This window comes from Oxyura jamaicensis, chromosome 1 (assembly GCF_011077185.1).
Source record: "Oxyura jamaicensis isolate SHBP4307 breed ruddy duck chromosome 1, BPBGC_Ojam_1.0, whole genome shotgun sequence".
In the NCBI taxonomy this organism is placed as follows: domain Eukaryota; kingdom Metazoa; phylum Chordata; class Aves; order Anseriformes; family Anatidae; genus Oxyura; species Oxyura jamaicensis.
In genome coordinates, this window is record NC_048893.1 from 70848675 (window position 1) to 70862359 (window position 13685).

At 35.3% G+C, this 13685-nt stretch overlaps 1 protein-coding gene across 4 annotated transcripts in view; it reads right to left on the reverse strand.

Annotated features, from left to right (window-relative positions):
• ATXN10 (ataxin 10) overlaps positions 1–13685 on the reverse strand; it is a 108783-nt gene that overhangs the window by 9229 nt on the left and 85869 nt on the right. For all 4 annotated transcript variants that reach the window (XM_035309502.1, XM_035309492.1, XM_035309483.1 and 1 more), the window contains one exon: positions 7265–7328. In XM_035309502.1, coding sequence (XP_035165393.1) covers positions 7265–7328 — 64 coding nt within the window. Of the gene's footprint in view, positions 1–7264; positions 7329–13685 lie in introns of those variants that run through there.

The following is a 13685-nucleotide window of genomic DNA, read 5'->3' on the forward strand; positions in this document are numbered from 1 at the left end:
TCTCAACAATATTTTTGAACCACTCCCACATTTATTAAAAAAAAAAAAAAAAAAACAAAACAAAAAAAAAAAACTTTGGGTCTCAAATTTCTAGTGCTCTGTCGCAGCCCAGAGGGGAATTTTTCAAAAAGTCTACAGAAAATCAATCAAACTGTTTCAGCTATAAAAGCAGTGAAATATTATATTTTCTCTGTTTCTTTCTTTTCTTTTTTTTCTTTCTTTTCTTTTTTTTTTTGGTACTTCTGGTAACTAAAGATCCACTTTCTTTCAAGAATTCAAACCTGGCATGAATTTAAATCCACCAAGAGGATTAGGACAGAGGACATATATGACAATATTTGGTTTAGAAATAGAATTATTAACTTTAATTCCTTACATTTCCATGCATGAGTTGGTGCTTACAGAGATTATTCTTCTCAGGGGATTGCACATATTATAATGTAACATTTCAAAGAGCCTTCTTGCATTCTGTATAACTCTGTTAAACATCCTCCAGCTCTAAGAAGAATCCCATATATCACACACATTTATTAATGAAGATAGATGTCACAGCTGGAGCTGTGTAGAAGTAATACACTGAAGAATAGACTCTATATTTACATGTCCTCAAAACTGTTTTGGCATTTTATATATCCTCAAGAAAACCAATACAAACTTTATTGTGAAATTTTAATTCAAGTATTTTTATTACCAATCATTCCTCAAATTGAGGAATCAGCAGCCTGAGATATGCCATTAGCAATTAAAACTTTGTTAGATGTCCAAACAAAATTAATCCATGAACAGTTTTGAAAGAAAAATATCTATAAATTAATTCTGAGAATTATTTTAGACATTTTCACCAGAGTGCGTGTAAAGGAACAACCCCAATTTGCTTGGCTAATTAAGACTTCACAACACAGCATCACTTTGATTTACCAGGAAGGTACCCTAGAATACAGAGTGCTCTAAAGAACCTGATAAAATCATATTATATATGAAATGCAGCTAGAAATTTAATGCCAGAAGCTTAACTCCCAATGTTCTTTCCCAATCAAGAAGCTGTAAAAAGAGAGATAGAACTTTTGTTTCCCAGACAATCTTTTCTTGCAATGCACACTGCATGCTTCCTGTGGTCTAATTTAAGAGGGACTTTGTATTTGACAAAAAAATAGATTTTATTCTTTGGGAACGGTGTGAATTACTGATCCAGCTAATAGGTAGACATGTAGAACATCTCACAAGAAAAACCTACATTTTTGGTCTCATTCTGAACTAGATAGATATCTTGTTGCAAGAAAACAAAAATTTCAGAAGTGCTGTCCACATCAGAATTTATATCTACCAAATATAATGCTTAAAACTGATGAAGCAGCTTTTTTCTTGGTTCTTCTGTCACCTTTAGATGAGTTCTGTTCAAAGAGTTTTCAAAATACAGAAAAGATAAACAGCACCTTAGGACACGGAAGCTACATTATCCAAACTTTTCAGACATGAAGTCAATGTCAAGAGTAATCCAAAGTACAATTAAATTACACAAAGGCCTCCTGTACCCTCCTCAACAGGGACCATGGACTAAGATCCTGCCTCCTTACAACAGTCCCACCTTGGACACCCCATTCAATATCCTATAGAAAAATCCCAATTGGCATGGAATCCAAACCTCTCCAGTGCACCATCACCTCTGTAAGAACAAGACCAGCTACTCATAATGAGTATAAAGACACCCTGATGCTTAAGTGCCAGAAATCAGTATTGGTCAAAAGATGACCTTCAAAACTAAAACTGGAAGCTTTATTTGGGAATATCTGTCTTTTTCCCTTTTCACCATGAGGAATAACAAGAAGGCTGAAGTCTCTTGAGAACCATTTTCAAAATGAGCCCACTACTGCTGCTAAAGAATCTGTTACCATACAACACTAAGGGATTCCCTAGTGAAACACACAGATTCCATTGGCTCCATTAGAATCGAAAAAAAATACAGCCGTAAGGAATTCATGGTAACTTGAAGGAACAGGATTTGGTCTGTTGAATATAGTGAAAGAAATAAGCCTCTCTCAGAGGTCATTCTTACTCAACGAATAATCATACTTGTACCTGTTCCAGCTTCTAGCCTGATCAGTTCATCTGAATGTAAGTGTAAGATACAAAGAAGAAGCTAAAGTTTGTGTATATGCCATCAATCAGAAATCCTCTACAACTTTCATTCTTCTTTAAGAAGAATTCTCAGCACATTGAATTTAGTTTTCATTCTAGTTCTACCTACAGTAATTGGCTGCTAATGAGCTGCTATTTTATGTTGTCTTTGGCACTATTTTATGTTGTCTTTGGCACTATGAACCTCTAAGTCCAGGTCAACAAATTTTGGATCTTCACCTGTGCTGACAAGTCTCATTCTTAACTTGCCAACCTGTAGGTCCTCAGTCACTGCTGAGTGACTAGAAATGGAGTTGACACCTTTTTATTAGTGTCATAGTGACAATCTGCACTGGTTTGCAGCAAATAAGATTCTATCTAACAATGCTCCATGTCTAAGGATAAGGGCTACAGTAGTAGCAACCTGTGATAATGCAAAACTGCAGCCCTCTGTCAAAGAATACACTTCTGTTTATACCAGGTAGCCTTCAGATTTGTTCAGCAAAGCAGCTGTCAATGGGATGAGGAAATGGGCAGTTTCTTCCAAGTGGACAGAACTTGACAGGGCATGGAGAGAGTGTTCATTACTGTTTTCAGCAGTACTCTAGTTCCTTTGAACTAACTGTATCCATTGAAATAATGTCATTTTATGTATGCTTATGAAAATAAAGTCAAATAGTTCACCTCAAATTGGTGAATACACTGACAGTGCCTATAGCAAGTTTTCCAAAGAAAGGCAACCAGTACTGATGGAACATTACCCAGCTTTTTCTTGCCAACATAAAAGGGATAGTCACATCTACATGCAAATACTCAGCTATATCATAGTTTATTCTAAAAAGTCAACTTGCACTCATATTTTTGCTTTCTACTGGCTTCTATTCAGCTGTGAGGCTTTTTCACGATATGTGGCCTGTTTTAGGTTGTACTCTGTAACTTAGGAATAAAATGTCCATCAATTCCCCCAAAAGTCTTTGCTGGCATCTCACAAAAACAAACTGCCATTGTTGTAGACCATAGCAACTTGATTTCTTCTAGCTTCAGCCAAAAGTTTCATGAACCACAATTATACTTGCTTTTGCCATCAAGTCAGAAGTGTTTTCAACCTACTTCTTAGATGACTTTCAGACTGAATATAAACTTCAGACTGAAGCTTAGGCAAGGGATATCTGAAAATTAACTTATATTTTCTACACTTTAATCCATTATTCAGACTAAGGACCCTATGTATGGATATCCACAGCAACCACAGTTTTCCCTTTTACCAGAATTCTTTTTGCTGAAACATAAGCAGCTGGGTGTACTGATACACGTGAAAATGCACGTGCACACATACTACACCTTTTTTTTCCTTCAAGTATGACTTCACTTTTGACAACAGAAAAACATGCCTGATTAGAGATAATGTAATATGGACACTTACATAAGGATAAGGTCTATTCCAATTCAGTTCAGTCACAAAATCAATTTGAGAAATCAAATTGAGAAACCCACTATAAGAATCTCATAAATTTAAGATTGGTAAGCATCCTGAAAAATCAGGAATATTCCACCTTCAAAGCTGCATTTCACTTCTCATCTTAAAATTTTATCATTAACTAACAGGTATCACTTTGAGTGCCTATTTATTTATGATGAACTGAAAACTCTTCAATAATAAACAGGACAGTTAATTTGCAGTTTTTAATAAACTTTTTAGTATTAGAGTCAACAATGCTTTAAAGCTTCGATCTGAATGGGCTGGCCTCCCTCCTTTTGTTTGTGGTAAGCAAGTGGTATCTGCGAAAGGTCAGAAAGAAAGCTAGAAAGAGCAGTAAGAAATGAGGAAGAGGTCAAAGACGGATGAAAAGAAGGGCTCTTGTCTGATACTACTGCCTATCAGAGATGAGGAAGATGGTAGCTCAGGAAACAGAATAGAAGACATTTTTTTCTAGATCACTTTTTCAGCCCAAGTAATCTGAAAAGCTGGATCTGAAATTTTAACTGATATTACCCAGATAGGCATTTCAAATCCACTTTGCTCTTTAGTGGCAGGTTTTATTTATTTATTTGCAAACACAAGGCACATAAATAAAACCAGAATGCTCACAACTTTGCAGATGTAGAGCAAGCAACTGAATTTTCAAAGAACCTATCCTTAATCTAAAGGTAAACAAGTAGTTTACTTGTCCAGAAATACCTTTTTCTTCTTTTGAATACAGAAGGACAACTATGATTAGGATATGACAAATCCAAGATGGAACATTTAAAGGGCATAGAAAAAGTTAAAGTGGCATTCAGCCTTCTTTGACCATTAACTCTTCTGACCCCAAGGTCTATAACAAACCATATCTCTCACATCTTTAATTACTTACATTTTCCCCCTATACTAAAAGCCTGATATGTAAAAGTTGAAAATCTAGCATCTCTCAGTATTACTCCAGTAAATTTATCTGGAACCATGCAAAGTTACACTAGTTGAAAATTTAACATGCTAATTTAAATCTTTGAAAGATGTACAAAAAGTTTGTTCTTTGGGGTTCATTATCATCTTCACATCCATTATTATTGAGAGTCTTTTATTGTTGTTATATCATAACAATTCCTATAGGAAAAACTACTGCTTGTTAGCACAAACTTGAAAGATACAAGTCTGTTAGAGATGTAATTAGACAAGGTAACACTGATGCACCAAAAGAATTCAAACCCAGAAAGCTGAAGTAACACAAACATGCCAGCTGAACTTCAGTTAACAATTTATATGCAATGAACCTCCTGATATTTCTATGCATATAACAAAGTTGTTCAAGAACTCAAAGGATGTGATTCTAAGGCAATGACAGGTTTTACATGGGAATTTATTTTGAGATAAGAGCAGACCTATTTACGCTTTCAGTATGCTTCCATATGCTATAAACAAAAAGATTTATTAAAGGATTTCACCTCTCAAAGGTAATAAAAAGTTCTTAACATCTATCATGCCAGTCCACCTTCTCCTCACGAACTGCATACTTCATGAATTTTTTTCCCCACCCAGAGAAGGATCATGTCACTTTTAACACAATTACACCTTTCTTTAGAAGATTTTGTAGGTATGATTCAGAGGTTGATAAACCTCAGAATCTACAAAATCTGTATATTAACTCTATTTTAAAGTGAAAAATATAATATCTAAACTGTAGAGCTTGGATGTCTCCAAACCAGGCATAGCTCAAATGAATATGTGCATCTACAAAGACTCTACGAGGAAATTTAAAATGTTCTCATATTAAAGGAAACCGGTTGAAACTTTTCCCGTTGGCTTTACACAAGGAGATGTGAGCAACACAGCCTGAAACCACAAAAACAGGCACTAGAAACAAGAATTTAAAGAGAAGTTTCTGGACAAGACTTCCCAAACAAACCGCTGCTGAAGAGCTACATCAAGCTTTCCCTTGCTGCATTCTACATCCTCTTGGCAAACTGCAGCATCATTGATATACAAATTTCAGCAACTCTCTCAACATTTAGCTCAAGTTGCCTAAATATTTCCTTTTAATTAATCCTCATTAAAAAGAGAAAAGAGACAAAATATATTCACTCTGGATCACAGAGTTAGATTTTGGGCAATTTTAAGGTGCTTCAATTTCAAGTAAGTAGGCTTTCAAATCAGTATTGCTCTGTTTTACAAGCATCACAAAACAGATTTGTTCCAAGCAGAATAGGGTGCACAGAGGGAGAAGGGAATCAGTCATATCTCTTCAGAGGAACGTTATGCAATGGAGCTGGACATCTACATGCTACTGAGGCCTTGGTTTGTGGTGTCTGTTAGTATCAGAATGTGCTATGGCTACGAAGCAGATAAAAGCAGAGATATAAACTTCAAACTCCTCTTTCACTTTCCCACATAAGACATGCTGAGAACACAGTAGACAAGGAATGTTAAAGAGACAGGAGAGAAGCAGGAAAGCATTAACTTCATGCAACACAACAGTGCTTGGAATAATAACTTTACACCAAAACAATAAAACAGTAGCCAGAAACTGTTCACCAAAAGCTGACACAGTAAACCTTGTAACAGCAGGCTAGCCCTCACTCTGCCCAAATGCTAGTAATTCTTCCATGTACCTGCAAACCACATGCTATGAATCAGTGATGAAAGCTGAGGTGTCACTATGATAAGTCAGTCTTTAAAACTAAGTTTTATATTCTGGTAAGAGGTTTATAGTTCAGCCATAAATTAACAACCTGTATAAAAAGGTGTAAGAAGTTTCACATCGCCCAAAATGAAGTAAAGGCTCCCACTTGGTATTTTATTTTCATTTCACTCAAGGTTGTAAATTACAACTCTATCCTTTGAAGACTTCAAATTTTATTCCATTTTACTAACAGCTAAAATGAAGGAATAATTGTAGAAAGAGATTCTAAATGTTGCTGCATAAGCTGTGCTTTCCAGCAAAGTAACAGTCATTCAGGTTCAAAACTCCTTACTAGGTTTTCTCAAGGCCACACTTCTGCTTGGAGAAGGATAACTTCTCCTGCCCTTCCCTCTGCATCCCTGCAGTTCCTCTTACCAGAACGGGACCATAGAAATACTACTCTACTACTCAGTGCACTGTCAAGAGACACACTATCAAGTCTCCCTCTATATGAAAAATGATGAATGTAAAAACAGTGCACATAAAGCAACAGTGATAACTCAGATGACACTGAATTATACACGTTTTCATTCTGCAGCTTACTAGCCTTCTTTCTGTGCTTAGAATAAGTTCTCCATGGGCAGATGTAATAAGCGCATAGAATTGATGGGGTACTTATTACAGTCTACTGAATAGACTTCAGTTGAAATGTAAACTCCAGATCTGACACAATGACAGAACAACCTTAGTTCAGATTTCTATCACAGTTAGCTGTGATACATTGTTTTACATTGTAAAACAGTAACATTAATTATTTTAGGAAACAGAATACAACATTTCAACTCAGTGTCCAGTAGATGAATGCATTTTCACAAATTCAGTTGCTTCTCAACCAAGCATTTAAAAACAAGCTAGAATCCTAAGGCCAGTTAGACATAGGTACCAAGGGAAAGCAATGCTAACAAACATATATTAAGCTCCCCTATCTTTTTTATTTTACTTTCCAAAAATGTGTCATATTCAATAGATTTGAATTCTTCCATAAAGGATACAAGGATTGTTGTCATCAATGCTGCAGTTGTCCAGGATCAGGGGAATGCCATCTAACTCATATACCTAAATAAAAACAAAAGATTAATTTAACAAATTGCTCAGGAATACTAAGTTTCATGCACGAAATAATGGAAAAATGTAAAACGGACATCTGTTTCATTGAAAATATTAAATGAAAAAATAAATTGCAGAGTAAACTAGGTATTATTAACAGAAATTATCACAAAATAGTAGTAAAAGCAGACATTAATTAATTAATTCCTCCTTCAGCTACCACATGTTTGACTGAGGTATTTTTCCATTAAAGTTCTGTGTCATATGCTCCTCATGCTGAGCCAGAATAGCTTACTTGAAAGGTAATGCCTGCTTTCAGGAAGAATCATGGAAAACTACCAAGTGAATAAAAACATAAGAAAAAAGTTGTAAAATACATATACAAATACACACACAACTGCTAGCTAGTGTGGAGAGAGCCACTTGTCCTCTTTATCTTCTGTACACAACCTTCAGAAGCAATGTGTTATCCATATATACCTAAGCATAAATTCCTTTTATCAAATGAGAGCCACTGACTTTTTTCCTTTGATAAGGTCTTCATTACAGTAATGGCAAACAAGTAAAGATGACATCTGTCTTTTTTATTTTATATATACACAAATGTGAATTCTTGAACACCAATATATTCATGTTTTGTGGATGACATAATGGCACAGAGTTCTAATGGATTCATGCATGCATACCTAACTTCATTACCAAGAAGTGAGGTGAAGTTGGTGTTAACAATACATCCATAGCATAGGTATTTTAAGAAAAATACATTCCATAAGAAAATTACCTATTATTTTAAGATACAATATAATATCATATATTGTCATGCATATTTATAGCTTTAGGAATTGTTACCTATTTAAACAAAAACCTGTTCTGATTTTTCTGTGGAGTTACAACCTTTGAAATATCTTCTTAAAGCATAAGCATTTATTTTTAAATGACAAAATAATGTTATTTTAAGAAAACTTAATCACATGAGGATTAATCATATCCACATATTGTTAATATTCTTTAAGCTGTATGGACATAGTTGTGGGCAACCTTTTCTAGATGAACCTGCTTTTGAACAGGGAACTTGGACAAGAGGTTCCTCCAAAGGCTCCTTCCGATCTCAGCCATTCTGTGATTCTGTGATATCCAAACCATACTTGTTCAAATCTTTTTTTTTTTTTTTTTTTTTAAATTTAATTTAAAACCAAGAACTGTTGCACAAAGAATTTTAGGTAGAATATCAATTTAGGTTGTTTCATTCCAATTTTGCATTTCTCTCCCTCATCTTTTTTGGCCACGGTCAAAAACAATTCTATGTATCATATACATCAGTGGATCAAAATTTATCCTGCAGGATGGATCAGCTTTCTGACATGGTAAGAGAATGAAGTTGGGTAGGAGGAGATGAGGATGTGATATCCAAAACAGATTACCAATCACAAAAACAAATTCAGAAAGAAATTTGAACATACTCTTATGAGTTCTTATTTAGATAATCTCAAATTCTAACATGAGAAAGTAACAGTACCAGAGACAGAGAAGGTTTACATTCAAAAAAAAGCAAAGAGCATTGCTCAGTCTTAAGACATAATTGGTAGATCTGTGCTAACATGCATAACTATACCTATATGAAATGCAGTTAATAAAACAAGTTTTAAAATATTAATTATTTCCACAACATTTTTGTGTGCTTTCCAAAGGTCATGCATCACATATGATGTCATACTTCAAAGCTTGAACAAATGGTGACCATTTAATAATACAGTGGTTGTGTATGTTTGGAAAATATTAGTTATTTGATTTTTATGCTGTAGCAAGACCCTGATATGCCTGTAACGCTACCTTTTATTTTTCACCAGTGTAATGTTGAACGGTACAAATTAATCTAGATTAAGCACTATCAGCTAAAATAAAGTATGTAATCTGTTTCAGTGTGATTCAAACAAGACATTCAATTAACAAAGTAAGTATTCTGCTAAAAGTAAAATTTTAATTAAAATCCACACATGCTTCAAAAGTTACAGTGGGATTATAATGAGATTCGTTCAAAGTGAAAACAGGAGCATCAGACCACAACCTTAGCAACACCTTAATTTAAAAACAACTCACCAACAACCACAGTGTTACACACCCACTGAGAGTCTCTTGAAGCAGCATGCAGTTTTACCAAGTTAAGTCTAGCTTTTGTTATGAGTACCCCAGCTTTAGTATGTCATCCCTGACTTATTACACAGTGAAATGAAACAAGGAAAAGAAACCTTGCCATGTGCCCAAGACAAATCTATATACTTCTCAGAAAGACTCATGAGGTCAACTCCAAGAGCTCTGATTCCTGAGCAACCACTGCTGGAGAAGTTCCAGTTCATATTGGCTGTTCATGAACCACCAGCTGATCCATCAAAACTGCATTTTATGGTAACCTAAAATTCATGCCAGCGTACTGTAATAACCTGGGCTGCAATGTAAGCCAGTTCAGCTCTCCATGTAGTAGAGTCACAAATGGAATGTCATAGATCAAAGGAAAGAATCACTGTCCACCACACCAAGCTGACTCACTTGCATGCTGAATCTCTCTCAAATCTTCTCATTCTCATCAGCCCGAAGAAACGGCAGTTACTGTAACCTTCCACAATGGCAGATTTTTGTAAATATCAAGAAAAACATCATCCTAAGCCTCAACTTCTTACAAAGATTTATTAAACTGTACTGCCCAATATGAAGAGTTTAGTGAATTTTTCCAAGTAATTATTGGCCTTAGAGTTCTTCCTTTGAAGATAAATGCAGTAGGAAGTAAGGCTCTGTACCTTTTCCAGAGACCTTCTGCAATGCTTGGGAAAGGAGTCAGTATTGTGCAAGCCTCAGATCTCACTTAACATAAAGTGCAAAAATATCCTGAAAACATGTAGCAGCTGGTGTGAAACTGGCCATAATCCAACCAGATTTCCAAAGAAAATATAGGCAGAAACTAAGGAATAGGACAGTTCTGGTGTCTGTCTTATTCACATTAGCTAGCGTTACAAAAGATCATTAAATCTATTCTCTATTTACACTACTGACAGCATAGCTGGCCAATAGCATGGAATTGCACTAGACCTTAAAAACACTAGGTTATTTTATTACGTAGAACTATGGTTTTACATACACAGACAAGATATATACACACACACAATATATATACATATGAGATGTACATATATCTTAATCTGATACATACACACATATACATATATCTGAGATTATAAACCATACACAAATATATATATGGTTTATTCTGAATGCATTTAAATATGAAAGGAAGCTGCAGTCTATGTGTAGGCTGAAATCTTTATCCATGTAAATTTTAAAAGTTACTTAAAACAAGCTTAAACTTAAAAGCATATAGCTCTATGGTAGTGATCTCTAGTGCTTCAGTCAAGTCAATACTGCAAATTTTGCCTTAGTGTTAGTGTGTCAGTTTCTGAAGTTGTTTTCTAAAAACCAGAAAAATGAAAGACTCAGCATTCAAAAGCAGGTGTCTTTCTCTGTCAGTTAAGAAAGATATCTTTCATAACATAGCTTTATAATACCTTTAACTTGTTTTCTGTACTTGCCTTGAAACACAATGAAGATCTATATCATGTCAGTGAGAAATTGAACTGTATAACACTTAAAAGAAAATGCCTTCCCTAGTGATTGCTGTGTTTTTTCCTCACATCATTTCTTTCTCTTTACCTGTAATACAATAATCTATTTCAATTACTTAAAACAGACACTAAGCAGAATGATTTCAGCCCACATACACAAAGCTACTACATAAATATTAAACAAGAGCTTATGAAAGTCACCAAACCAGACCATATAGGCCCACTGCTCTCAAAGCCAAGGAGTAATATATTGTGTTTTATTTGGATGGTTTGGGATATGCAAGTCCTGAGGGAAAAGGCACGCTTTTTCTCTTGAAAAACAATGAAAAAAAAATCAGATCCAAACTAAAGCTTTTATGTTATCCTACAAAATTTGCAAATATAATACAATAGTAACTACAGTCGCTAATATATAAAGACACTATCATACTTTAGGAGATTAATCTGAGCAGGACTACCTCTGATAATCTCCCTGTATTTTCTTATGAAGTTCACATAAGTAATTTTCATTAACATAATCATTCACAGCGGAGCCCAAAGAATGTATAGATTAATAATATGTTGTTTCTTGAATCTTTCCCTCTAACAGCAATGAAGCCAAGCTCAGGGGTAAGAATGCAAATTCTCTAAGCATGACAGTGCTTGTGGCAGAACAAGAAACCTGCATACATCTAGCAAAATGCAACCAGAATCTCCAGATCCAGTAGCTATACAGACAATAGCAAAGCCTCCATCAAAAATACCCTCTTCAAACCATCACCAACACTTCTGGCATTAGAAACGTTATCTAGTCAACTTAAATAGTAGTATTACACAGTAAGAACATTTATGCTTTTAGATAACAACAGCTTCAACATAAATTGTTCTGCCAGAATGCAATTAAGTCTGTCTCTAATCAATGCAGAAGGCAGAATCAGAAGTATCCTTGTTTCAACCACAGAAATATTTCTGTTTCTTAGAAGTTCTGTTTGCTGTAACTACAGATAAGCAAAAGGAAATGTGTTCTCACAAACAGAAATGAATAGAATACTAACAGTTTCTATAATCCCTGCTAACACTGTCACTCTTCTTTTTACATATTACTAAAAAGCACATTGACAAATAGCAAGACAAAGATGTAGCTTAAAAAAAGTGTGTTGGAGGTGTGGGTAATGGCAGTAAAACACACCTCTCTAGCAACAAGTTAAAAAACAGAAACAAGCAATAATTAGTTACATGAAGAAACTCCAGATACTACATTCTTTACAGATCACCAGTTCCCAGCCAGAAAGAAGTTGTGTCCAACAATGCTTAGTTCCAGAGTATTAAATTTTGATTCAAATTATGGAACATTACGGAAGAAAAAAAAAAGGTTTCTGTGAACTACTGAACCAACAAACTTCATGTTTTTATGGACTTGGCTCCTTTACTTCACTCTCTGCGATGCTCCTAGTTCTGCCACACAGCTGAATGTGTAGAAACACCCAAGAACACGTGTTTCAGAGGTACATTTGCTGATCAGCTGCCAAACGTCAGCCTTAGTTTGCGGTGGATCAGGGATTGAGCTGCCACTATTCAACCTCCTCTCCCATGAGAGCTGCTTTGGCTTTCTCATTTACCTATTCTCATTTTTGGTACCCATATAGATAAATTTTTGTTAAATTTGATTTAAACTGGCTAATGGATATAAGAGCTGTATGAGGATAAGGAAGGGAGAAGGGAAAGAATAACACATCTGGGATGGCACAACCACAGAAATCTTAAAGCACATATTAAGGTCATAGAAAAACCTATTGACTGTATTTTCCCTTTTCTCTTAGTACCCTGGATTATAAAAATTATCTTCTTTCAACATATGTTTTGAGCTGAATCATCAAAATACTAACATTGATCTTACATGAAGTAACAGGTGGATTTAGTTAATCTTTGAACTTATCTTCTAAGGAAACTACATTTTTTTCCCTACTATGTAGCACAATGTATGCCTGATAAGCTTTTCAGGGGAGATGCATGAACTTTGTCATTTGAGATAGCAAATTTCAGATAGTTTATGTCCAAATCGATAATTCTGTGAAGTTTCACAAAAATCAAAGAGAATTAGGGGATCAAGGCTGAATCATCAGACAAAGGGTTGTTGCTACTGATGCAGGCAGAGAGAGTTCCTATCCTGTTTAAGATCTTTATCAGAGAGCTGGAGGAAGAGAGAGAATGCACCCTCACAGAATTTGGAACAACTTCATACTGCCGATACTATTAAGAACCTCTCAAAATTCAGTGATGACAAATGCACAGACCTGTGCCTGGAACAGAATAATTTCTGATGCAGGCTGGGGACTGTCTGGCTGTATATGCAGTTTGGTTGAAAAGGACCGGGGGACAGTAGGCCAAAAATAAGCCAGCACGCTCTCATAGTGATGAAACCTAACAGCATCATAAGCTGCATCAACAGGAACACAGCCAGTAGATCAAGGGAAGCAATTATTCTCCTTGGCACTTGTTAATCTGCACAATGCAAGGGGCTGAGACTATGCAATGTGAAAAGAAGTTGAGGGAACTATTTTTTGATTTTATTTTGTTTAGGTTGGAGAGGAAAAAGCTTGAGGAGAACCTGATAGATAGCAGCCTTCCATGCCTACAAAGCAGAAGACTGAGCCACTCTCCTAACTCAGGTTTGCAGTGGTTTATCAGAGAAAATACAGTCATAAAAATGAAACAGAAGGTTCAGACTGGATATAAAGAAAAAGATTTACTATTAGGATATGGAGCAGGTTGCTCA